The sequence below is a fragment of the Somniosus microcephalus genome, chromosome 2 (genome assembly GCF_052327205.1).
Source record: "Somniosus microcephalus isolate GS21.2 chromosome 2, FLI_Smic_1.0, whole genome shotgun sequence".
NCBI classification, from domain to species: domain Eukaryota; kingdom Metazoa; phylum Chordata; class Chondrichthyes; order Squaliformes; family Somniosidae; genus Somniosus; species Somniosus microcephalus.
Genome location: NC_140988.1, coordinates 377,894,777 through 377,922,504, shown reverse-complemented (window position 1 = coordinate 377,922,504; position 27,728 = coordinate 377,894,777). Strand labels below are relative to the sequence as shown.

The window sequence follows — 27,728 nt, the reverse complement described above, 5'->3', positions numbered from 1 at the left end:
AGTTGAGGCAGAAGATTAGCAATGATCTTATTAAATAGCGGAGCAGGCTCGAGGGGCCGAATGGCCTATGCCTGCTCCTATTTCTTTTTATTCTTATGTATTTGCAGTCACACTCACACTTGCTTATTTCCACCATCTACAAGGCACAAGTCAGGAGTGTGATGGAATACTCTCCACTTGCCTGGATGAGTGCTGCTCCAACAGCACTTAAGAAACTCGACACCATCCAGGACAAAGCAACCCGCTTGATTGGCACCCCATCCACCACCTTAAACATTCACTCCCTCCACCACCGGCGCACCGTGGCTGCAGTGTGTACCATCTACAAGATGCACTGCAGCAACTCGCCAAGGCTTCTTCGGCAGCACCTCCCAAGCCCGCGATCTCTTCCACCTAGAAGGACAAGGGCAGCAGGCGCATGGGAACACCACCACCTCCAAGTTACACACACCATCCTGACTTGGAAATATATCGCTGATCCTTCATCGTCGCTGGGTCAAAATCCTGGAACTCCCTCCCTAACAGCACAGTGGGAGCACCTTCACCACACGGACTGCAGCGGTTCAAGAAGGCGGCTCACCACCATCTTCTCAAGGGGCAATTAGGGATGGGCAATAAATGCCGGCCTTGCCAGCGACGCCCACATCCCAGGAACAAATTTTTAAAAACACCTGCACTCACACTCACACATTCGGGCTCGTACACAAACCTTATCTAAGCACACAGCACAAAGCAAAAAGCAAAGATTATTTTTCATTTTTTACTAAAACAATATTTACCAACAGAAAAAAAAATAGTTTCTTTTTACACTAGACGCCTAATTGCAATCTTAAAAAAACACACGATGACAAATAATCCATATATAGCTTAAAGATAGGAATGGTACAAATTCAAACCAGTTGGCTACAGTTTCTAATTTTACACTGAATATAATCAGCATCAGTAAATGGATCAACATTCAAAGTGCGCAGGCTGCAACTCTGTTGCAATCTCTAATCAAGTTATATACCTAGAATTGGTACTCAGAGCAGGTTTATACATATATATACTTTAAGTAGGAACGTAGGATATATATGTGTTTTTTTTTTAAAAGATAGTCTTTTGTCTTCCGTTGATCGCGAAGAGTTTCTCCTTCACCATTGTCGCCCAACTTTCTTCTGATTTCTTTTACTTATTCTCTCTCGCTCTCTCGCTCTCTCTCTCTCTCTCTCCAACGCAAGTTGGTCAAATCCTCGTCTAACGCTTCTCTTCCCCTTCCGCTCCCTATCTCTTTCATTCGTCCAGAACTATAATTCTTTGACTTCTCAGTCGGAATTCTCTCATTTCTCTTCGTAACACTCCTTTGAATATTTTCCATCCAAAATCATCTCCCTTATACCAGACACAACGGAAATTCAGTAAGAAGGTTTTCTCAAAGGGCTGGAGGGGGGTTTGCTTTTTGTTTATCTTGTACGTTAGTTTATCAAAGAGTTTTTTTTTTATTTAGTCTTTGTTGTTTATTGTATGTTTTGTTGCCTCAGAGGACTGGGTGGCGTGGACCTGTTACACCGTGGAGCCCAGCATGGACACTGTCTCTGGGTCTATCTCGTTCTGGTTGGAATCGAGTCCGGAGAATTTTACTCTCAAGCCGTCCACGGGGTGGACCACTGGCACCGTCAACATGCGGGGGAAAGTCCTGGTGGCCAGTTCGAACCGGCTGGTGCTGGCCAGCTCCATCGCCAGCACCTTCAGGATGAGTTTAGCCAGCTCCTTGCCCAGGCAACTCCTGACGCCTCCTCCGAATGGGATGTAACTGAACCTGCCGCCTTTGTTCTCGTCCCGATCTTCTCCGAAGCGGTCAGGGTCGAAGACCTCGACGTTCTGGAATATGGGAGCTGTGTCGTGCGTGTCCCGGATGCTGTACAGCACGCTCCAGCCTTTAGGAATTTGGCACCCCTGAAAACAAAGCCAAGGAAATAGTTAAATGCCCGATTCAATATTGTTAAATAAGTACATGATCAAATTAAGTATCGGGAGCAGTGACTCACCCCAAGCTACTGCTCCAATAGAAGGAAAGGAAAGATTTGCATTTATATAGTGCCTTTCACAACCTCAGGGTGCCCCAAAGCACTTTGCAGCCAATGAAGCACTATTTTGAAGTGAGGTCACTGCTGTAATGTAGGAAATGTTGCAGCCAATGTGTGCACAGCAAGCTCCCACAAACAACAATGTGATAATGACCAGGTAATCTGTTTTAGTGATTGTTATAAATCTCATCATCAAGAAACGACTTATGAAATAACGCTGGACGGCCAGCTGGTGGCGCCGTCCAAGGAGTATAAATACTCGGGCGTGGGCCCCAGCTTGCCCGGGGACATTTTGTAAGACAAGGAACTAGTGAAGTACAACTAGACTTCCATGTTCTGAAACAAGTTGATTAAAGCCTTGCTTTATACTCAAACCAAGTGAGTAGTGAGTTTTATTATGTCAATGATGTTGATTGAGGGATAAATATTGGCCCAGAACACCGGTGAGAACTCATAGAATAGAATGATAGAATCATAGAATGATTACAACACAGAGGGAGGCCATTCGGCCCATCGAGCATGTGCCAGCTCTTTGCAAGAGCACTTCAGCTCGTCCCACTCCACCGCCCTTTCCCCGTAGCCCTGCAAAATGTTTTTCCTTCAGTTACTTATCCAACTCCCTTTTGAAAGGCACGATTGAGTCTGCCTCCACCACCACTGCTCTTTGCTGAATAGTGCCATGGGCTCTTTTATAACTACCTGAGAGGGTGAGGGGTCTCATCCAAAAGACGGCACCTCCGGCAGTGCAGTACTTCTGCACTGGGAGCATCAGCCTCGATGAGGTGCTCAAGTCTTTGGCAGGGATTTGAACCCACAACCTTCGAAATCAGAGCCAATTTTCTCCTGAATGCCCTATTGGGTTTATTGGTGATTATCTCCTATTTATGGCCCCTAGTTCTGGACTCCCCCGTAAGTGGAAACATTTTTACAACCCCTTTCATAGAAGAATTAATGAATAATGATAATAATAATAAATTGTAAATCAATTGCCAGAAAAGTCAGTTCAAAATCAGGGCAGGAGTGGGGTAGTTCAGTCCTTTTGAAAAAAGTGACAAAAGGCAAAAGGTAGCCCAGCCTATGTTCTATGGATCAGACTACCTGGGGAGATGATAGAAACAGTCAGTATCGATTCATTCAAATAAATATTTTTTCTTTCAGTAAATCACATTTTTGGGACACTGTATGTAAGTAATTTGAGACATGTCATGTGGTGAGTGTAATGTGCTCGGGAGGAACAGGTGACTTTGGACCTATGGTTCCCAAAGCTCTCCACCACTGGGGGTTTTCCTCGCCTCATGTCTGTTGTAGACTCATTGATGGAGATCGATTGCTGTGATTTGTCAACAGCGCCATTATCGTTGTATCGTGCGATTCCCAGGATGGGAGAAGGCGAACTCGATGGACCTCAGTCTAGCAATTCCAATGTACCTAACCGCTGAGGTAGGACTCCAAAATTAATGCTAATAATTGGAGTGCATTAAAATTGGAAAAGAGACCAACATTCTACCAACTGCTCCTGTACAGTTTGAAAATGCGTGGAAAGATGCTCCTGAAGTTGTACCGGGCCTTGGTGAGACCACACCTTGAGTATTGTGTGCAGATTTGGTCGCCTTACCTGAGGAAGGATGTTTATGCCATGGAGGGAGTGCAGCGAAGATTCACCAGGCTGATACCTGGGATGGCAGGAATGACGTATGAGGAGAGATTGGGTCGATTGGGCTTATACTCGCTGGAGTTTAGAAGAATGAGAGGGGATCTCATTGAAACTTATAAAATTCTAACAGGACTAGACAGACTAGATGCAGGAAGGATGTTCCCGATGGTCGGGGAGTCCAGAACCAGGGGTCACAGTCTAAAGATAAGGGGTAAGCCATTTAGGACAGAGATGAGGAGGAATTTCTTCACCCAAAGGGTGGTGAACCTGTGGAATTCTCTACCACACAAGGCTGTGGAGGCCAATTCATTAAATATATTCAAGAAGGTGTTAGATATATTTCTTACGGCTAAAGGGACCAAGGGATATGGGGAGAAGGCAGGGACAGGGTACTGAATTTGGATGATCAGCCATGATCTCATTAAATGGCGGAGCAGGCTCGAGGGGCCGAATGGCCTACTCCTGCTCCTATCTTCTATGTTTCTATGTTTCTATTCTCCACCACCCCCATTTTCCCTACAGCCTGGAAGTGACTAGACGAACACCTGTATCATCACTATCCCTCTGCCTGATGGAAGTCCGGAATTCCTCCTATCAAAGATCATTGAGAGGAATTTGATATCAGAGTGTTGCACACTCATATCGATATCAGCACTATCAGTGATTTCCAGGTTCATGTCTTGTGTCAAGACTTTGCAACTCTTTTGGAGTGGGAGAGGAGTAGGGAGAGAGGATTGGGAGCAGCGGGGTGTGGGGAGAGGGTGGTGAGAAGTAGGACATGTCTGTCTTGTGTAACAGCCCTTACCTTAGGTATCAGCTGTCTCTCACTGTCTACTCAAAAGGTCGTGGGTTCAAAGCCCCGACTCACACCCATAGTCCAGGCTGACCCTATGGTGTGGTACTGAGGGGGTGCTGCACTGTCGGAGGTGCCGTCTTTCGGGTGAGTCATTAAACTGAGGTCCCGTCTGCTCTCTCAGGTGGATGTAAAAGATCCCCACGGCTAACTATTCCAAGGAAGAGCAGGGGCAGTTCTCCCTCCGGTGTCCTGGCCAATATTTATCCCTCAACCAGCATCACTAAAAAAACAGGTCATTATCACACTGCTGTTTGTGGGAGCTTGCTGTGCACAGTTTGGCTGCTGTGTTTTCGACATCGAAACAGTGACTGCACTTCAAAAAGTACTTCATGGGATGTAAAGAGATTTGGGACATCCTGAGGTCGTGAAAGGCGCTATTTAAAAAAAAAATTGTTGATGGGATGTGGACGTCACTGGCAAGGCCAGCATTTATTGCCCATCCCTAATAGCCCTATATAAATGCAACTCATTCCCTTTTGCCCTTACAGCACGGCCAATGTAGAGGTACACTTGTCCTTCCACTCGGTAGGAACGCTGTGTTGGATTTCCTACCGACCCCCGTGCTATTGACTACACTTCAAAAAGAAGGGCAGCACGGTGGCATAGTGGTTAGCACTGTTGCTTCACAGCGCCAGGGACCCGGGTTCGAATCCGGCCTCGGGCGACTGTCTGTGTGGAGTTTGCACATTCTCCCCGTGTTTGCGTGGGTTTTCTCCGGGTGCTCCGGTTTCCTCCCACAGTCCAAAGATGTGCGGGTTAGGTTGATTGGCTATGATAAATTGACCCTTAGTGTTAGGGGGATTAAATACGTGGGGTTACGGGGATAGGGTGGGATATGTGTTGGTGTAGGGGTTACGGGGATCGGGTGGGATATGTGTCGGTGCAGGCTCGATGGGCCGAAATGGCCTCTATCTGCACTGTGGGGTTTCTGTGATTCTGTGATTCTGTGAATTCATTGGCTGTAAGGCGCTTTGGGAAGGTCTGAGTTTGTGGAAGGGGCTGTATAAACACAAGTTCGTTCTTTATTCGACCTTTTCGAGGAAAGAGTTCGATTCGCACTTACGTCCAACTCGAATGTCTGCAGCGCTGTGCGGTAACCGCCGGAGACGGGCGGCAGCAGACGCAGGACCTCCTTGATGACGCAGTCCAGGTACTTGAGTCGCACCACCGTCTCCATCCTGGGGGCCTCCTCGCACTTGCAGCCGTTGTGAAGGATCCCGTTGCTCCTCAGCTCCTCCCGCAGCTTCTCCAGCACCACCGGGTGCTGCAGGAGCTGAAGGATCAGGGATGTCGTAGCGCTGGAGGTGGTCGCGAAGGCGGCGAAGATCAGTTCCACCGTGGATTCCTGGAGGGAGGCCCAAAGAGAATTACATACAATTTACAGCACAGAAACAGGCCATTCGGCCCAACTGGTCTGTGCCAGAATTTATGCTCCACACGGGCCTCCTCCCACCCCTCTTCATCTCGCCCTATCAGCATATCCTTCTATTCCTTTCTCCCTCGTGTGTTTATCTAGCTTCCCCTTAAATGCAATGGCAATAGATTGGGAGAAGGGGAAGTGCAACGAGACCTGGGTGTCCTTGTGCACCAGTCGCTGAAGGTAAGCATGCAGGTGCAGCAGGCGGTTAAGAAGGCAAATGGTATGTTGGCCTTCGTAGCGAGAGGGTTTGAGTACAGGAACAAGGATGTCTTGCTGCAGTTGTACAGGGCCTTGGTGAGACCACATCTTGCGTATTGTGTGCAGTTTTGGTCGCCTTATCTGAGGAAGGATGTTCTTGCCATGGAGGGAGTGCAGCAAAGATTCATCAGGCTGATACCTGGGATGGCAGGAATGATGTATGAGGAGAGATTGGGTCGATTGGGCTTGTACTCGCTGGAGTTTAGAAGAATGAGAGGGGATCTCATTGAAACTTATAAAATTCTGACAGGACTGGACAGACTAGATGCAGGAAGGATGTTCCCGATGGCGGGGGAGTCCAGAACCAGGGCTCACAGTCTAAGGATAAGGGGTAAGCCATTTAGGACAGAAATGAGGAGGAATTTCTTCACCCAGAGAGTGGTGAACCTGTGGAATTCTCTACCACAGAAGGCAGTAGAGGCCAATTCATTAAATATATTCAAGAAGGAGTTGGATATATTTCTTAAGGCTAAAGGGATCAAGGGATATGGGGAGAAAGCAGGGACCGGGTACTGAATTTGGATGATCAGCCATGATCTCATTGAATGGCGGAGCAGGCTCGAGGGGCCGAATGGCCGACTCCTGCTCCTATCTTCTATGTTTCTATGCATCTGTACTATTCGCCTCAACTATTCCCTGTGGTAGCGCCTTTCACATTCTCTCATCTCTCTTTCTGAAGAAGTTTCTCCTGAATTCCCGATTGGATTTATTAGTGACTATCTTATATATGTATAGCCCCTAGATCTGGTCTCCCCACAAGTGGAAATATTTTCTCTACGTCGACCCTATCGAACCCCATCATAATTTTAAAGACCTCTCTTGTATCCAGAGAAGAAGCCCCAGCCTGTTCAATCTTTCCTGATAGTTGTAGGAGAGTTAAAAGCTTTAGAATCCTGGCGTGAAGATCTTACACTAGCACGCCCACCTCTCACAGAGGTGCCTACTGTCAGTAGGTTGCGGAGAGAGATGACTAACTGTTGCTGAAGCTCCACATCTCCAACTGATGGAGCCATCACTCGGTGAGATAGGAACAGGAGGAGGCCAGTCAGCTGCTCAATCAGATCATGGCTGATCTGCACCTCAACTCCATCAATCCGCCTTTGCTCCATATCCCTTGATTCCCTTACCCAACAAAAATCCATCCATCTCAGTCTTGAAAGCATCAATTGACCCCTTCAGCATTCACAACCTTTTTGGGGGAGAGAGTTCCAGATTTCCACCACCCTTTGTGTGAAGAAGTGCTTCCTGACATCACCCCCTGAACGGCCTGGCTCTAATTTTAAGACCGTGGGGGGCAAGGTGGCATAGTGGTTAGCACTGTTGCCTCACAGCGCCAGGGACCCGGGTTCAAATCTGGCCTCGGGCGACTGTCTGTGTGGAGTTTGCACATTCTCCCTGTGTTTGCATGGGTTTCCTCCGGGTGCTCCGGTTTCCTCCCACAGTCCAAAGATGTGCGGGTTAGGTTGATTTGGCTCTGATAAATTGACCCTTAGTGTTAGGGGATTAAATACGTGGGGTTACGGGGATAGGGTGGGATATGTGTCAGTGCAGGCTCGATGGGCCGAAATGGCCTCTATCTGCACTGTGGGGATTCTGTGATTATGCCCCTTTGTTCTTGATTCCCCCCCACCAGAGGAAATAGTTTCTCTCTATCCAGTCTACTGTATTCTGTTAACATTTTAAAAATATTTCGATCAGATCACATCACATCATTTCCTGTTTTTATGAGAATATAAGAACATAAGAACATACGGCCCCTCGAGCCTGCTCCACCATTCAATAAGATCATGGCTGATCTTCTACCTTAACTCCACTTTCCCGCCCGATCTCCATATCCCTTGATTCCCCTAGAGTCCAAAAATCTATCGATCTCAGCCTTGAATATACTCAAAGACTCGGCATCCACAGCCCTCTGGGGCAGAGAATTCCAAAGATTCACAACCCTCTGAGTGAAGAAATTCCTCCTCATCTCGGTCTTAAATGGCCGACCCCTTATCCTGAGACGATGCCCCCTAGTTCCAGACTCTCCAGCCAGGGGAAACAGCCTCACAGCACCTACCCTGTCAATCCCCCTCAGAATCTTATAAACGCCAGTCTGGTTCCCAACCACATATCTACTCAAGCCATAATAACAACAGAAAATGCTAGAAAATCTCAGCAGGCCAGGCAACATCCGTGGACAGAAATTAGAGTCAACGTTTCGGGTCAAAACCCTTTGTCAAGACTAAAGAGGCACAGGGAATGAAATAGATTAAGAGGCCAGGCTGGGAGAGAACTAAAGAGAAGTGAAGAGACATTAAGGTATTCAAAACCAGACGAGATGGTGGTGGGACTAGTGGAGACAAAAGACGGCTCTAGATTAGGTGTGAAATGCGCTGGCAGAATGGGAGACAGCTGCCATGTGGGAGAGAGAAAGAAAGGGGGTAGGGGGGGAAGGCCAAAACAAAGGTGTGGATAAAAAATATAAGTAAAAATGTAATAGGGGCCGAGGTTATGATCTGAAATTGTTGAACTCGATATTGAGTCCGGAAGGCTGTCAAGTGCCTAATCGGAAGATGAGCTGCTGTTCCTCGAGTTTACGTTGAGCTTGCGTGGAACAATGCAAGAGGCCGAGGGTGGTGAGGTCCGAGTGGGAATGGGGTGGTGAATTAAAGTGACAGGCGACCGGAAGCTTGGGGTCCCCCTTACGGACTGAACGGAGGTGTTCCGCAAAGCGGTCACCCAATCTGCGTTTGGTCTCCCCAATGTAGACACTTTGTCCTTGGATAAACGTATGGCTTTTTTGGGGGACGGGGGGTGGGGGGTGGGGGTGAGAAGTGGGAAAGTTAATTACCTTCAGTTCCTGCATGGTGAGCTCTTTGCCTTGTTCCCTTGCGCTGTCTATCAGAATGTCCAACGCGTCTGAGTAATCTTTATCTTGTTTGCTCTGTAGCTTCTCGCTGATGGCTTTCTCCAGGTACTTATGAAGATTGTCCCTGGCTCGCATGCCCTACAAGAAGGAGCAGCGGTCAAGAGATGAGGATACATTTCTGTCCTGATTGGCCTGTAGTTACAGACAGGCCAAAAACACCTTGCACTTTGCTCAAAAACAACAACAACTTCCATTTATATACGTTTATACATTTTTCGGATAAGTGTTAGCCGTGGCTCAGTGGGTAGCACCCTCGCCTTCTGGGACAGAAGGTCGTATGGTTCAAAGTCCCACTCCAGACAAAATCCGGGCTGACCCTCCCAGTGCAGTGCTGAGGGAGTGCTGCACTGTCGGAGGAGCCGTCTTTCGGAAGAGACGTTAAACCGAGGCTCCCGTCTGCTCTCTCAGGGGGACTTAAAGATCCCACGGCCACTATTTCGAAGAGGAGCAGGGGAGTTATCCCCGGTGTCCCTCAATCAAGATAACAAAAACACATTACCTGGTTCATTATCACATTGCTGTTTGTGGGAGCTTGCTGTGCGCAAATTGGCTGCCGTGTTTCTTACATTACAACAGTGACTGCACTTCAAAAAGTACTTCATTGGTTGTAAATCACTTTGGGATGTCCTGAGGTTGTGAAAGGCGCTATACAAATGCAAGTCTTTCTTTTTCTTTTAGCACCTTTCACGAAGTAAAAGGTCCCAAGGTGCTTCACAGGAGCGTAATCAGACCACATATTGACACCCAGCCCCATGTAGAGATATTGGGACAGAGGGCCAAAAGCTTGGTCAACGAGGTGGGCTTTATGGAGCGTCTTCAAGGAGGAGAGAGAGGCGGAGAGGGTTAGGGAGCGAATTCCGGCGCTTAGAGGCACGAAGGCACGGCTGCCAATGGAGGAGAGAAGGAAATCGGGGGATGTACAAGAGGCCAGAAATTGAAGAGCTCAAAGAGGAGGAAGTCAGAGATAGTGAAGGGTGGAGCTGATGGAGGGATTTGTAAATAAGGATGAAAATTTTAAAACCAAGGCTTTGGTGGATCGGGAGCCAATGCAGGTTAGCGAGCTTAGGGAGTTGGAGTAACATCAGTAGAGATACAGTCAGTAACACAGGGCGCTGGGGGAGGGGTTACTGAGTGACAGTGTGAGGGAGCTGGATTAACATCAGTAGAGATACAGTCAGTGACACAGGGCGCTCGGGAGAGGCGTTACTGAGTGACAGTGTGAGGGAGCTGGATTAACATCAGCAGAGATACAGTCAGTAACACAGGGCGCTGGGGGAGAGGGGTTACTGAGTGACAGTGTGAGGGAGCTGGATTAACATCAGTAGACATACAGTCAGTGACACAGGGCGCTGGGGGGAGGGGTTACTGAGTGACAGTGTGAGGGAGTTGGATTAACATCAGTAGAGATACAGTCAGTGACACAGGGCGCTGGGGGGAGGGGTTACTGAGTGACAGTGTGAGGGAGTTGGATTAACATCAGTAGAGATACAGTCAGTGACACAGGGCGCTGGGGGGAGGGGTTACTGAGTGACAGTGTGAGGGAGCTGGATTAACATCAGTAGAGATACAGTCAGTAACACAGGGCGCTGGGGGAGAGGGGTTACTGAGTGACAGTGTGAGGGAGCTGGATTAACATCAGCAGAGATACAGTCAGTGACACAGGGCGCTGGGGGGAGGGGTTACTGAGTGACAGTGTGAGGGAGTTGGATTAACATCAGTAGAGATACAGTCAGTAACACAGAGCGCTGGGGGAGAGGGGTTACTGAGTGACAGTGTGAGGGAGCTGGATTAACATCAGTAGAGATACAGTCAGTGACACAGGGCGCTGGGGGGAGGGGTTACTGAGTGACAGTGTGAGGGAGCTGGATTAACATCAGTCGAGATACAGTCAGTAACACAGGGCGCTGGGGGAGAGGGGTTACCGAGTGACAGTGTGAGGGCCTGGAGTAACATCAGTAGAGATACAGTCAGTGACACATGGCGCTGGGGGAGAGGGGTTACTGATGACAGTGTGAGGGAGCTGGAGTAACATCAGTAGAGCTACAGTCAGTGACACAGGGCGCTGGGGAGAGGGGTTACTGAGTGACAGTGTGAGGGAGCTGGATTAACATCAGTCGAGATACAGTCAGTAACACAGGGCGCTGGGGAGAGGGGTTACTGAGTGACAGTGTGAGGGAGCTGGAGTAACATCAGTAGAGATACAGTCAGTGACACAGGGCGCTGGGGGAGAGGGTTTACTGAGTGACAGTGTGAGGGAGCTGGATTAACATCAGTCGAGATACAGTCAGTGACACAGGGCGCTGGGGGGAGGAGTTACTGAGTGACTGTGAGGGAGCTGGATTAACATCAGTAGAGATACAGTCAGTAACACAGGGCGCTGGGGGAGGGGTTACTGAGTGACAGTGTGAGGGAGCTGGAGTAACATCAGTCGAGATACAGTCAGTAACACAGGGCGCTGGGGAGAGCGGTTACTGAGTGACAGTGTGAGGGAGCTGGATTAACATCAGTAGAGATACAGTCAGTAACACAGGGCGCTGGGGGGAGGGGTTACTGAGTGACAGTGTGAGGGAGCTGGATTAACATCAGTAGAGATACAGTCAGTGACACAGGGCACTGGGGGAGAGGGGTTACTGAGTGACAGTGTGAGGGAGCTGGATTAACATCAGTAGAGATACAGTCAGTGACACAGGGCGCTGGGGGAGGAGTTACTGAGTGACAGTGTGAGGGAGCTGGATTAACATCAGTAGAGATACAGTCAGTAACACAGGGCGCTGGGGGGAGGGGTTACTGAGTGACAGTGTGAGGGAGCTGGATTAACATCAGTAGAGATACAGTCAGTAACACAGGGCGCTGGGGGGAGGGGTTACTGAGTGACAGTGTGAGGGAGCTGGATTAACATCAGTCGAGATACAGTCAGTAACACAGGGCGCTGGGGGGAGTGGTTACTGAGTGACAGTGTGAGGGAGCTGGATTAACATCAGTAGAGATACAGTCAGTAACACAGGGCGCTGCGGGAGAGGGGTTACTGAGTGACAGTGTGAGGGAGCTGGATTAACATCAGTAGAGATACAATCAGTAACACAGGGCACTGGGGGAGAGGGGTTACTGAGTGACAGTGTGAGGGAGCTGGATTAACATCAGTAGAGATACAGTCAGTAACACAGGGCGCTGGGGGAGAGGGGTTACTGAGTGACAGTGTGAGGGAGCTGGAGTAACATCAGTAGAGATACAGTCAGTGACACAGGGCGCTGGGGAGAGGGGTTACTGAGTGACAGTGTGAGGGAGCTGGATTAACATCAGTCGAGATACAGTCAGTAACACAGGGCGCTGGGGAGAGGGGTTACTGAGTGACAGTGTGAGGGAGCTGGAGTAACATCAGTAGAGATACAGTCAGTGACACAGGGCGCTGGGGGAGAGGGGTTACTGAGTGACAGTGTGAGGGAGCTGGAGTAACATCAGTAGAGATACAGTCAGTGACACAGGGCGCTGGGGAGAGGGGTTACTGAGTGACAGTGTGAGGGAGCTGGAGTAACATCAGTAGAGATACAGTCAGTGACACAGGGCGCTGGGGGAGAGGGGTTACTGAGTGACAGTGTGAGGGAGCTGGATTAACATCAGTGGAGATACAGTCAGTAACACAGGGCGCTGGGGGGAGGGGTTACTGAGTGACAGTGTGAGGGAGCTGGATTAACATCAGTAGAGATACAGTCAGTAACACAGGGCACTGGGGGAGAGGGGTTACTGAGTGACAGTGTGAGGGAGCTGGATTAACATCAGTCGAGATACAGTCAGTAACACAGGGGGCTGGGGGAGAGGGGTTACTGAGTGACAGTGTGAGGGCCTGGAGTAACATCAGTAGAGATACAGTCAGTAACACAGGGCGCTGGGGGAGAGGGGTTACTGAGTGACAGTGTGAGGGAGCTGGATTAACATCAGTAGAGATACAGTCAGTGACACAGGGCGCTGGGGGAGAGGGGTTACTGAGTGACAGCGTGAGGGAGCTGGATTAACATCAGTGGAGATACAGTCAGTAACACAGGGCGCTGGGGGGAGGGGTTACTGAGTGACAGTGTGAGGGAGCTGGATTAACATCAGTAGAGATACAGTCAGTAACACAGGGCACTGGGGGAGAGGGTTTACTGAGTGACAGTGTGAGGGAGCTGGATTAACATCAGTAGAGATACAGTCAGTAACACAGGGCACTGGGGGAGAGGGGTGACTGAGTGACAGTGTGAGGGAGCTGGATTAACATCAGTCGAGATACAGTCAGTAACACAGGGCGCTGGGGGAGAGGCGTTACTGAGTGACAGTGTGAGGGAGCTGGATTAACATCAGTCGAGATACAGTCAGTAACACAGGGTGCTGGGGGAGAGGGGTTACTGAGTGACAGTGTGAGGGAGCTGGATTAACATCAGTAGAGATACAGTCAGTAACACAGGGCGCTGGGGGAGAGGGGTTACTGAGTGACAGTGTGAGGGAGCTGGATTAACATCAGTCGAGATACAGTCAGTAACACAGAGCGCTGGGGGAGAGGGGTTACTGAGTGACAGTGTGAGCGAGCTGGATTAACATCAGTAGAGATACAGTCAGTAACACAGGGCGCTGGGGGAGGGGTTACTGAGTGACATCAGTCGAGATACAGTCAGTAACACAGGGCGCTGGGGAGAGCGGTTACTGAGTGACAGTGTGAGGGAGCTGGATTAACATCAGTAGAGATACAGTCAGTAACACAGGGCGCTGGGGGGAGGGGTTACTGAGTGACAGTGTGAGGGAGCTGGATTAACATCAGTAGAGATACAGTCAGTGACACAGGGCACTGGGGGAGAGGGGTTACTGAGTGACAGTGTGAGGGAGCTGGATTAACATCAGTCGAGATACAGTCAGTAACACAGGGCGCTGGGGGGAGGGGTTACTGAGTGACAGTGTGAGGGAGCTGGATTAACATCAGTAGAGATACAGTCAGTAACACAGGGCGCTGGGGGAGAGGGGTTACTGAGTGACAGTGTGAGGGAGCTGGATTAACATCAGTAGAGATACAGTCAGTAACACAGGGCACTGGGGGAGAGGGGTTACTGAGTGACAGTGTGAGGGAGCTGGATTAACATCAGTAGAGATACAGTCAGTAACACAGGGCGCTGGGGGAGAGGGGTTACTGAGTGACAGTGTGAGGGATCTGGATTAACATCAGTCGAGATACAGTCAGTAACACAGGGCGCTGGGGGAGAGGGGTTACTGAGTGACAGTGTGAGGGAGCTGGAGTAACATCAGTAGAGATACAGTCAGTGACACAGGGCGCTGGGGGAGAGGGGTTACTGATGACAGTGTGAGGGAGCTGGAGTAACATCAGTAGAGCTACAGTCAGTGACACAGGGCGCTGGGGAGAGGGGTTACTTAGTGACAGTGTGAGGGAGCTGGATTAACATCAGTCGAGATACAGTCAGTAACACAGGGCGCTGGCGAGAGGGGTTACTGAGTGACAGTGTGAGCGAGCTGGAGTAACATCAGTAGAGATACAGTCAGTGACACAGGGCGCTGGGGGAGAGGGGTTACTGAGTGACAGTGTGAGGGAGCTGGATTAACATCAGTAGGGATACAGTCAGTGACACAGGGCACTGGGGGAGAGGGGTTACTGAGTGACAGTGTGAGGGAGCTGGATTAACATCAGTAGACATACAGTCAGTAACACAGGGCACTGGGGGAGAGGGGTTACTGAGTGACAGTGTGATGGAGCTGGATTAACATCAGTAGAGATACAGTCAGTAACACAGGGCACTGGGGGAGAGGGGTTACTGAGTGACAGTGTGAGGGAGCTGGATTAACATCAGTGGAGATTCAGTCAGTAACACAGGGCGCTGGGGGGAGGGGTTACTGAGTGACAGTGTGAGGGAGCTGGATTAACATCAGTAGAGATACAGTCAGTAACACAGGGCACTGGGGGAGAGGGTTTACTGAGTGACAGCGTGAGGGAGCTGGATTAACATCAGTCGAGATACAGTCAGTAACACAGGGCGCTGGGGGAGAGGGGTTACTGAGTGACAGTGTGAGGGAGCTGGATTAACATCAGTAGAGACACAGTCAGTAACACAGGGTGCTGGGAGGAGAGGGGTTACTGAGTGACAGTGTGAGGGAGCTGGATTAACATCAGTAGAGATGCAGTCAGTAACACAGGGCACTGGGGGAGAGGGGTTACTGAGTGACAGTGTGAGGGAGCTGGATTAACATCAGTCGAGATACAGTCAGTAACACAGGGTGCTGGGGGAGAGGGGTTACTGAGTGACAGTGTGAGGGAGCTGGATTAACATCAGTAGAGATACAGTCAGTAACACAGGGCGCTGGGGGAGAGGGGTTACTGAGTGACAGTGTGAGGGAGCTGGATTAACATCAGTCGAGATACAGTCAGTAACACAGAGCGCTGGGGGAGAGGGGTTACTGAGTGACAGTGTGATGGAGCTGGATTAACATCAGTAGAGATACAGTCAGTGACACAGGGCGCTGGGGGGAGGGGTTACTGAGTGACAGTGTGAGGGAGCTGGATTAACATCAGTCGAGATACAGTCAGTAACACAGGGCGCTGGGGGAGAGGGGTTACTGAGTGACAGTGTGAGGGAGCTGGATTAACATCAGTCGAGATACAGTCAGTCACACAGGGCGCTGGGGGGAGGGGTTACTGAGTGACAGTGTGAGGGAGCTGGATTAACATCAGTCGAGATACAGTCAGTAACACAGAGCGCTGGGGGAGAGGGGTTACTGAGTGACAGTGTGAGGGAGCTGGATTAACATCAGTAGAGATACAGTCAGTAACACAGGGCGCTGGGGGAGAGGGGTTACTGAGTGACAGTGTGAGGGAGCTGGATTAACATCAGTAGAGATACAGTCAGTAACACAGAGCGCTGGGGGAGAGGGGTTACTGAGTGACAGTGTGAGGGAGCTGGATTAACATCAGTAGAGATACAGTCAGTAACACAGGGCGCTGGGGGAGAGGGGTTACTGAGTGACAGTGTGAGGGAGCTGGATTAACATCAGTAGAGATACAGTCAGTGACACAGGGCGCTGGGGGAGAGGGGTTACTGAGTGACAGTGTGAGGGAGCTGGATTAACATCAGTGGAGATACAGTCAGTAACACAGGGCGCTGGGGGAGAGGGGTTACTGAGTGACAGTGTGAGGGAGCTGGATTAACATCAGTAGAGACACAGTCAGTAACACAGGGTGCTGGGGGGAGAGGGGTTACTGAGTGACAGTGTGAGTGAGCAGGATTAACATCAGTAGAGATACAGTCAGTAACACAGGGCACTGGGGGAGAGGGGTTACTGAGTGACAGTGTGAGGGAGCTGGATTAACATCAGTCGAGATACAGTCAGTAACACAGGGCGCTGGAGGAGAGGCGTTACTGAGTGACAGTGTGAGGGAGCAGGATTAACATCAGTCGAGATACAGTCAGTAACACAGGGTGCTGGGGGAGAGGGGTTACTGAGTGACAGTGTGAGGGAGCTGGATTAACATCAGTAGAGATACAGTCAGTAACACAGGGCGCTGGGGGAGAGGGGTTACTGAGTGACAGTGTGAGGGAGCTGGATTAACATCAGTCGAGATACAGTCAGTAACACAGAGCGCTGGGGGAGAGGGGTTACTGAGTGACAGTGTGAGGGAGCTGGATTAGTATCAGTAGAGGTACAGTCAGTAACACAGGGCGCTGGGGGGGAGGGGTTACTGAGTGACAGTGTGAGCGAGCTGGATTAACATCAGTCGAGATACAGTCAGTAACACAGGGCACTGGGTGAGAGGGGTTACTGAGTGACAGTGTGAGGGAGCTGGATTAACATCAGTCGAGATACAGTCAGTAACACAGGGCGCTGGGGGAGAGGGGTTACTGAGTGACAGTGTGAGGGAGCTGGAGTAACATCAGTAGAGATACAGTCAGTGACACAGGGCGCTGGGGGAGAGGGGTTACTGATGACAGTGTGAGGGAGCTGGAGTAACATCAGTAGAGCTACAGTCAGTGACACAGGGCGCTGGGGAGAGGGGTTACTGAGTGACAGTGTGAGGGAGCTGGATTAACATCAGTCGAGATACAGTCAGTAACACAGGGCGCTGGCGAGAGGGGTTACTGAGTGACAGTGTGAGGGAGCTGGAGTAACATCAGTAGAGATACAGTCAGTGACACAGGGCGCTGGGGGAGAGGGGTTACTGAGTGACAGTGTGAGGGAGCTGGAGTAACATCAGTAGAGATACAGTCAGTGACACAGGGCGCTGGGGGAGAGGGGTTACTGAGTGACAGTGTGAGGGAGCTGGAGTAACATCAGTAGAGATACAGTCAGTGACACAGGGCGCTGGGGGAGAGGGGTTACTGAGTGACAGTGTGAGGGAGCTGGATTAACATCAGTGGAGATACAGTCAGTAACACAGGGCGCTGGGGGAGAGGGGTTACTGAGTGACAGTGTGAGGGAGCTGGATTAACATCAGTAGAGACACAGTCAGTAACACAGGGTGCTGGGGGGAGAGGGGTTACTGAGTGACAGTGTGAGGGAGCAGGATTAACATCAGTAGAGATACAGTCAGTAACACAGGGCACTGGGGGAGAGGGGTTACTGAGTGACAGTGTGAGGGAGCTGGATTAACATCAGTCGAGATACAGTCAGTAACACAGGGCGCTGGGGGAGAGGCGTTACTGAGTGACAGTGTGAGGGAGCTGGATTAACATCAGTCGAGATACAGTCAGTAACACAGGGTGCTGGGGGAGAGGGGTTACTGAGTGACAGTGTGAGGGAGCTGGATTAACATCAGTAGAGATACAGTCAGTAACACAGGGCGCTGGGGGAGAGGGGTTACTGAGTGACAGTGTGAGGGAGCTGGATTAACATCAGTCGAGATACAGTCAGTAACACAGAGCGCTGGGGGAGAGGGGTTACTGAGTGACAGTGTGAGGGAGCTGGATTAATATCAGTAGAGGTACAGTCAGTAACACAGGGCGCTGGGGGGGAGGGGTTACTGAGTGACAGTGTGAGCGAGCTGGATTAACATCAGTAGAGATACAGTCAGTAACACAGGGCGCTGGGGGAGGGGTTACTGAGTGACATCAGTCGAGATACAGTCAGTAACACAGGGCGCTGGGGAGAGCGGTTACTGAGTGACAGTGTGAGGGAGCTGGATTAACATCAGGAGAGATACAGTCAGTAACACAGGGCGCTGGGGGGAGGGGTTACTGAGTGACAGTGTGAGGGAGCTGGATTAACATCAGTCGAGATACAGTCAGTGACACAGGGCACTGGGGGAGAGGGGTTACTGAGTGACAGTGTGAGGGAGCTGGATTAACATCAGTAGAGATACAGTCAGTGACACAGGGCGCTGGGGGAGGGGTTACTGAGTGACAGTGTGAGGGAGCTGGATTAACATCAGTAGAGATACAGTCAGTAACACAGGGCGCTGGGGGGAGGGGTTACGGAGTGACAGTGTGAGGGAGCTGGATTAACATCAGTAGAGATACAGTCAGTGACACAGGGGGCTGGGGGAGAGGGGTTACTGAGTGACAGTGTGAGGGAGCTGGATTAACATCAGTCGAGATACAGTCAGTAACACAGGGCGCTGGGGGGAGGGGTTACTGAGTGACAGTGTGAGGGAGCTGGATTAACATCAGTAGAGATACAGTCAGTAACACAGGGCGCTGGGGGAGAGGGGTTACTGAGTGACAGTGTGAGGGAGCTGGATTAACATCAGTAGAGATACAGTCAGTAACACAGGGCACTGGGGGAGAGGGGTTACTGAGTGACAGTGTGAGGGAGCTGGATTAACATCAGTAGAGATACAGTCAGTAACACAGGGCGCTGGGGGAGAGGGGTTACTGAGTGACAGTGTGAGGGATCTGGATTAACATCAGTCGAGATACAGTCAGTAACACAGGGCGCTGGGGGAGAGGGGTTACTGAGTGACAGTGTGAGGGAGCTGGAGTAACATCAGTAGAGATACAGTCAGTGACACAGGGCGCTGGGGGAGAGGGGTTACTGATGACAGTGTGAGGGAGCTGGAGTAACATCAGTAGAGCTACAGTCAGTGACACAGGGCGCTGGGGAGAGGGGTTACTGAGTGACAGTGTGAGGGAGCTGGATTAACATCAGTCGAGATACAGTCAGTAACACAGGGCGCTGGCGAGAGGGGTTACTGAGTGACAGTGTGAGGGAGCTGGAGTAACATCAGTAGAGATACAGTCAGTGACACAGGGCGCTGGGGGAGAGGGGTTACTGAGTGACAGTGTGAGGGAGCTGGGGTAACATCAGTAGAGATACAGTCAGTGACACAGGGCGCTGGGGGAGAGGGGTTACTGAGTGACAGTGTGAGGGAGCTGGATTAACATCAGTGGAGATACAGTCAGTAACACAGGGCGCTGGGGGGAGGGGTTACTGAGTGACAGTGTGAGGGAGCTGGATTAACATCAGTAGAGATACAGTCAGTGACACAGGGCACTGGGGGAGAGGGTTTACTGAGTGACAGTGTGAGGGAGCTGGATTAACATCAGTAGAGATACAGTCAGTGACACAGGGCGCTGGGGGAGAGGGGTTACTGAGTGACAGTGTGAGGGAGCTGGATTAACATCAGTAGAGATACAGTCAGTAACACAGGGCGCTGGGGGAGAGGGGTTACTGAGTGACAGTGTGAGGGAGCTGGATTAACATCAGTCGAGATACAGTCAGTAACACAGGGTGCTGGGGGAGAGGGGTTACTGAGTGACAGTGTGAGGGAGCTGGATTAACATCAGTAGGGATACAGTCAGTGACACAGGGCACTGGGGGAGAGGGGTTACTGAGTGACAGTGTGAGGGAGCTGGATTAACATCAGTGGAGATTCAGTCAGTAACACAGGGCGCTGGGGGGAGGGGTTACTGAGTGACAGTGTGAGGGAGCTGGATTAACATCAGTAGAGATACAGTCAGTAACACAGGGCACTGGGGGAGAGGGTTTACTGAGTGACAGTGTGAGGGAGCTGGATTAACATCAGTCGAGATACAGTCAGTAACACAGGGCGCTGGGGGAGAGGGGTTACTGAGTGACAGTGTGAGGGAGCTGGATTAACATCAGTAGAGATACAGTCAGTGACACAGGGCGCTGGGGGAGAGGGGTTACTGAGTGACAGTGTGAGGGAGCTGGATTAACATCAGTGGAGATACAGTCAGTAACACAGGGCGCTGGGGGAGAGGGGTTACTGAGTGACAGTGTGAGGGAGCTGGATTAACATCAGTAGAGACACAGTCAGTAACACAGGGTGCTGGGGGGAGAGGGGTTACTGAGTGACAGTGTGAGTGAGCAGGATTAACATCAGTAGAGATACAGTCAGTAACACAGGGCACTGGGGGAGAGGGGTTACTGAGTGACAGTGTGAGGGAGCTGGATTAACATCAGTCGAGATACAGTCAGTAACACAGGGCGCTGGAGGAGAGGCGTTACTGAGTGACAGTGTGAGGGAGCAGGATTAACATCAGTCGAGATACAGTCAGTAACACAGGGTGCTGGGGGAGAGGGGTTACTGAGTGACAGTGTGAGGGAGCTGGATTAACATCAGTAGAGATACAGTCAGTAACACAGGGCGCTGGGGGAGAGGGGTTACTGAGTGACAGTGTGAGGGAGCTGGATTAACATCAGTCGAGATACAGTCAGTAACACAGAGCGCTGGGGGAGAGGGGTTACTGAGTGACAGTGTGAGGGAGCTGGATTAGTATCAGTAGAGGTACAGTCAGTAACACAGGGCGCTGGGGGGGAGGGGTTACTGAGTGACAGTGTGAGCGAGCTGGATTAACATCAGTCGAGATACAGTCAGTAACACAGGGCACTGGGTGAGAGGGGTTACTGAGTGACAGTGTGAGGGAGCTGGATTAACATCAGTCGAGATACAGTCAGTAACACAGGGCGCTGGGGGAGAGGGGTTACTGAGTGACAGTGTGAGGGAGCTGGAGTAACATCAGTAGAGATACAGTCAGTGACACAGGGCGCTGGGGGAGAGGGGTTACTGATGACAGTGTGAGGGAGCTGGAGTAACATCAGTAGAGCTACAGTCAGTGACACAGGGCGCTGGGGAGAGGGGTTACTGAGTGACAGTGTGAGGGAGCTGGATTAACATCAGTCGAGATACAGTCAGTAACACAGGGCGCTGGCGAGAGGGGTTACTGAGTGACAGTGTGAGGGAGCTGGAGTAACATCAGTAGAGATACAGTCAGTGACACAGGGCGCTGGGGGAGAGGGGTTACTGAGTGACAGTGTGAGGGAGCTGGAGTAACATCAGTAGAGATACAGTCAGTGACACAGGGCGCTGGGGGAGAGGGGTTACTGAGTGACAGTGTGAGGGAGCTGGAGTAACATCAGTAGAGATACAGTCAGTGACACAGGGCGCTGGGGGAGAGGGGTTACTGAGTGACAGTGTGAGGGAGCTGGATTAACATCAGTGGAGATACAGTCAGTAACACAGGGCGCTGGGGGAGAGGGGTTACTGAGTGACAGTGTGAGGGAGCTGGATTAACATCAGTAGAGACACAGTCAGTAACACAGGGTGCTGGGGGGAGAGGGGTTACTGAGTGACAGTGTGAGGGAGCAGGATTAACATCAGTAGAGATACAGTCAGTAACACAGGGCACTGGGGGAGAGGGGTTACTGAGTGACAGTGTGAGGGAGCTGGATTAACATCAGTCGAGATACAGTCAGTAACACAGGGCGCTGGGGGAGAGGCGTTACTGAGTGACAGTGTGAGGGAGCTGGATTAACATCAGTCGAGATACAGTCAGTAACACAGGGTGCTGGGGGAGAGGGGTTACTGAGTGACAGTGTGAGGGAGCTGGATTAACATCAGTAGAGATACAGTCAGTAACACAGGGCGCTGGGGGAGAGGGGTTACTGAGTGACAGTGTGAGGGAGCTGGATTAACATCAGTCGAGATACAGTCAGTAACACAGAGCGCTGGGGGAGAGGGGTTACTGAGTGACAGTGTGAGGGAGCTGGATTAATATCAGTAGAGGTACAGTCAGTAACACAGGGCGCTGGGGGGGAGGGGTTACTGAGTGACAGTGTGAGCGAGCTGGATTAACATCAGTAGAGATACAGTCAGTAACACAGGGCGCTGGGGGAGGGGTTACTGAGTGACATCAGTCGAGATACAGTCAGTAACACAGGGCGCTGGGGAGAGCGGTTACTGAGTGACAGTGTGAGGGAGCTGGATTAACATCAGGAGAGATACAGTCAGTAACACAGGGCGCTGGGGGGAGGGGTTACTGAGTGACAGTGTGAGGGAGCTGGATTAACATCAGTCGAGATACAGTCAGTGACACAGGGCACTGGGGGAGAGGGGTTACTGAGTGACAGTGTGAGGGAGCTGGATTAACATCAGTAGAGATACAGTCAGTGACACAGGGCGCTGGGGGAGGGGTTACTGAGTGACAGTGTGAGGGAGCTGGATTAACATCAGTAGAGATACAGTCAGTAACACAGGGCGCTGGGGGGAGGGGTTACGGAGTGACAGTGTGAGGGAGCTGGATTAACATCAGTAGAGATACAGTCAGTGACACAGGGGGCTGGGGGAGAGGGGTTACTGAGTGACAGTGTGAGGGAGCTGGATTAACATCAGTCGAGATACAGTCAGTAACACAGGGCGCTGGGGGGAGGGGTTACTGAGTGACAGTGTGAGGGAGCTGGATTAACATCAGTAGAGATACAGTCAGTAACACAGGGCGCTGGGGGAGAGGGGTTACTGAGTGACAGTGTGAGGGAGCTGGATTAACATCAGTAGAGATACAGTCAGTAACACAGGGCACTGGGGGAGAGGGGTTACTGAGTGACAGTGTGAGGGAGCTGGATTAACATCAGTAGAGATACAGTCAGTAACACAGGGCGCTGGGGGAGAGGGGTTACTGAGTGACAGTGTGAGGGATCTGGATTAACATCAGTCGAGATACAGTCAGTAACACAGGGCGCTGGGGGAGAGGGGTTACTGAGTGACAGTGTGAGGGAGCTGGAGTAACATCAGTAGAGATACAGTCAGTGACACAGGGCGCTGGGGGAGAGGGGTTACTGATGACAGTGTGAGGGAGCTGGAGTAACATCAGTAGAGCTACAGTCAGTGACACAGGGCGCTGGGGAGAGGGGTTACTGAGTGACAGTGTGAGGGAGCTGGATTAACATCAGTCGAGATACAGTCAGTAACACAGGGCGCTGGCGAGAGGGGTTACTGAGTGACAGTGTGAGGGAGCTGGAGTAACATCAGTAGAGATACAGTCAGTGACACAGGGCGCTGGGGGAGAGGGGTTACTGAGTGACAGTGTGAGGGAGCTGGGGTAACATCAGTAGAGATACAGTCAGTGACACAGGGCGCTGGGGGAGAGGGGTTACTGAGTGACAGTGTGAGGGAGCTGGATTAACATCAGTGGAGATACAGTCAGTAACACAGGGCGCTGGGGGGAGGGGTTACTGAGTGACAGTGTGAGGGAGCTGGATTAACATCAGTAGAGATACAGTCAGTGACACAGGGCACTGGGGGAGAGGGTTTACTGAGTGACAGTGTGAGGGAGCTGGATTAACATCAGTAGAGATACAGTCAGTGACACAGGGCGCTGGGGGAGAGGGGTTACTGAGTGACAGTGTGAGGGAGCTGGATTAACATCAGTAGAGATACAGTCAGTAACACAGGGCGCTGGGGGAGAGGGGTTACTGAGTGACAGTGTGAGGGAGCTGGATTAACATCAGTCGAGATACAGTCAGTAACACAGGGTGCTGGGGGAGAGGGGTTACTGAGTGACAGTGTGAGGGAGCTGGATTAACATCAGTAGGGATACAGTCAGTGACACAGGGCACTGGGGGAGAGGGGTTACTGAGTGACAGTGTGAGGGAGCTGGATTAACATCAGTGGAGATTCAGTCAGTAACACAGGGCGCTGGGGGGAGGGGTTACTGAGTGACAGTGTGAGGGAGCTGGATTAACATCAGTAGAGATACAGTCAGTAACACAGGGCACTGGGGGAGAGGGTTTACTGAGTGACAGTGTGAGGGAGCTGGATTAACATCAGTCGAGATACAGTCAGTAACACAGGGCGCTGGGGGAGAGGGGTTACTGAGTGACAGTGTGAGGGAGCTGGATTAACATCAGTAGAGACACAGTCAGTAACACAGGGTGCTGGGAGGAGAGGGGTTACTGAGTGACAGTGTGAGGGAGCTGGATTAACATCAGTAGAGATGCAGTCAGTAACACAGGGCACTGGGGGAGAGGGGTTACTGAGTGACAGTGTGAGGGAGCTGGATTAACATCAGTCGAGATACAGTCAGTAACACAGGGTGCTGGGGGAGAGGGGTTACTGAGTGACAGTGTGAGGGAGCTGGATTAACATCAGTAGAGATACAGTCAGTAACACAGGGCGCTGGGGGAGAGGGGTTACTGAGTGACAGTGTGAGGGAGCTGGATTAACATCAGTCGAGATACAGTCAGTAACACAGAGCGCTGGGGGAGAGGGGTTACTGAGTGACAGTGTGATGGAGCTGGATTAACATCAGTAGAGATACAGTCAGTGACACAGGGCGCTGGGGGGAGGGGTTACTGAGTGACAGTGTGAGGGAGCTGGATTAACATCAGTCGAGATACAGTCAGTAACACAGGGCGCTGGGGGAGAGGGGTTACTGAGTGACAGTGTGAGGGAGCTGGATTAACATCAGTCGAGATACAGTCAGTCACACAGGGCGTTGGGGGGAGGGGTTACTGAGTGACAGTGTGAGGGAGCTGGATTAACATCAGTCGAGATACAGTCAGTAACACAGAGCGCTGGGGGAGAGGGGTTACTGAGTGACAGTGTGAGGGAGCTGGATTAACATCAGTAGAGATACAGTCAGTAACACAGGGCGCTGGGGGAGAGGGGTTACTGAGTGACAGTGTGAGGGAGCTGGATTAACATCAGTAGAGATACAGTCAGTAACACAGAGCGCTGGGGGAGAGGGGTTACTGAGTGACAGTGTGAGGGAGCTGGATTAACATCAGTAGAGATACAGTGAGTAACACAGGGCGCTGGGGGAGAGGGGTTACTGAGTGACAGTGTGAGGGAGCTGGATTAACATCAGTAGAGATACAGTCAGTGACACAGGGCGCTGGGGGAGAGGGGTTACTGAGTGACAGTGTGAGGGAGCTGGACTAACATCAGTGGAGCTACAGTCAGTAACACAGGGCGCTGGGGAAGAGGGGTTACTGAGTGACAGTGTGAGGGAGCTGGATTAACATCAGTCGAGATACAGTCAGTGACACAGGGCGCTGGGGAGAGGGGTTACTGAGTGACAGTGTGAGGGAGCTGGATTAACATCAGTAGAGATACAGTCAGTAACACAGGGCGCTGGGGGAGAGGGGTTACTGAGTGACAGTGTGAGGGAGCTGGATTAACATCAGTCGAGATACAGTCAGTAACACAGGGCGCTGGGGGGAGGGGTTACTGAGTGACAGTGTGAGGGAGCTGGATTAACATCAGTCGAGATACAGTCAGTAACACAGAGCACTGGGGGAGAGGGGTTACTGAGTGACAGTGTGAGGGAGCTGGATTAACATCAGTAGAGCTACAGTCAGTAACACAGGGCGCTGGGGAAGAGGGGTTACTGAGTGACAGTGTGAGGGAGCTGGATTAACATCAGTCGAGACACAGTCAGTGACACAGGGCGCTGGGGAGAGGGGTTACTGAGTGACAGTGTGAGGGAGCTGGATTAACATCAGTCGAGATACAGTCAGTAACACAGAGCGCTGGGGGGAGGGGTTACTGAGTGACAGTGTGAGGGAGCTGGATTAACATCAGTCGAGATACAGTCAGTAACACAGAGCGCTGGGGGAGAGGGGTTACTGAGTGACAGTGTGAGGGAGCTGGATTAACATCAGTAGAGATACAGTCAGTAACACAGGGCGCGGTGGAGAGGGGTTACTGAGTGACAGTGTGAGGGAGCTGGATTAACATCAGTAGAGATACAGTCAGTAACACAGGGCGCTGGGGAGAGGGGTTACTGAGTGACAGTGTGAGGGAGCTGGATTAACATCAGTCGAGATACAGTCAGTGACACAGGGCGCTGGGGGAGAGGGGTTACTGAGTGACAGTGTGAGGGAGCTGGATTAACATCAGTAGAGATACAGTCAGTGACACAGGGCGCTGGGGGGGAGGGGTTACTGAGTGACAGTGTGAGGGAGCTGGATTAACATCAGTAGAGATACAGTCAGTGACACAGGGCGCTGGGGGAGAGGGGTGACTGAGTGACAGTGTGAGGGAGCTGGATTAACATCAGTCGAGATACAGTCAGTGACACAGGGCGCTGGGGAGAGGGGTTACTGAGTGACAGTGTGAGGGAGCTGGATTAACATCAGTAGAGATACAGTCAGTGACACAGGGCGCTGGGGGAGAGGGGTTACTGAGTGACAGTGTGAGGGAGCTGGATTAACATCAGTGAGATACAGTCAGTGACACAGGGCGCTGGGGGGGAGGGGTTACTGAGTGACAGTGTGAGGGAGCTGGATTAACATCAGTAGAGATACAGTCAGTGACACAGGGCGCAGGGGGGAGGGGTTACTGAGTGACAGTGTGAGGGAGCTGGATTAACATCAGTAGAGACACAGTCAGTAACACAGGGCACTGGGGGAGAGGGGTTACTGAGTGACAGTGTGAGGGAGCTGGATTAACATCAGTAGAGATACAGTCAGTAACACAGGGCGCTGGGGAGAGGGGTTACTGAGTGACAGTGTGAGGGAGCTGGATTAACATCAGTAGAGATACAGTCAGTGACACAGGGCGCTGGGGGAGAGGGGTTACTGAGTGACAGTTTGAGGGAGCTGGATTAACATCAGTAGAGATACAGTCAGTAACACAGGGCGCTGGGGGAGAGGTTACTGAGTGACAGTGTGAGGGAGCTGGATTAACATCAGTAGAGATACAGTCAGTAACACAGGGCGCTGGGGGGAGAGGTTACTGAGTGACAGTGTGAGGGAGCTGGATTAACATCAGTAGAGATACAGTCAGTGACACAGGGCGCTGGGGGAGAGGGATTACTGAGTGACAGTGTGAGGGAGCTGGATTAACATCAGTAGAGATACAGTCAGTGACACAGGGCGCTGGGGGAGAGGGGTTACTGAGTGACAGTGTGAGGGAGCTGGATTAACATCAGTAGAGATACAGTCAGTGACACAGGGCGCTGGGGGAGAGGGGTTACTGAGTGACAGTGTGAGGGAGCTGGATTAACATCAGTAGAGATACAGTCAGTAACACAGGGCGCTGGGGGAGAGGGGTTACTGAGTGACAGTGTGAGGGAGCTGGATTAACCTCAGTAGAGATACAGTCAGTAACACAGGGCGCTGGGGGAGAGGTTACTGAGTGACAGTGTGAGGGAGCTGGATTAACATCAGTAGAGATACAGTCAGTAACACAGGGCGCAGGGGGGAGGGGTTACTGAGTGACAGTGTGAGGGAGCTGGATTAACATCAGTAGAGACACAGTCAGTAACACAGGGCACTGGGGGAGAGGGGTTACTGAGTGACAGTGTGAGGGAGCTGGATTAACATCAGTAGAGATACAGTCAGTAACACAGGGCGCT

At 51.2% G+C, this 27,728-nt stretch overlaps 1 protein-coding gene across 2 annotated transcripts in view; it reads right to left on the bottom strand.

Moving 5' to 3' along the window:
- Nucleotides 1-746: 746 nt before the first annotated feature.
- LOC147123783 (cytochrome P450 26B1-like) overlaps nucleotides 747-27,728 on the bottom strand; it is a 52,564-nt gene continuing 25,582 nt past the window's right edge. For both annotated transcript variants that reach the window (XM_085975961.1, XM_085975967.1), the window contains exons 4-6: nucleotides 9,088-9,243; nucleotides 5,640-5,921; nucleotides 747-1,935 (exon numbers count right to left, since the gene is read on the bottom strand). In XM_085975961.1, the coding sequence (XP_085832087.1) occupies nucleotides 1,543-1,935; nucleotides 5,640-5,921; nucleotides 9,088-9,243 (831 nt within the window). In that variant the 3' untranslated portion in view covers nucleotides 747-1,542. The remainder of the gene's footprint in view (nucleotides 1,936-5,639; nucleotides 5,922-9,087; nucleotides 9,244-27,728) is intronic.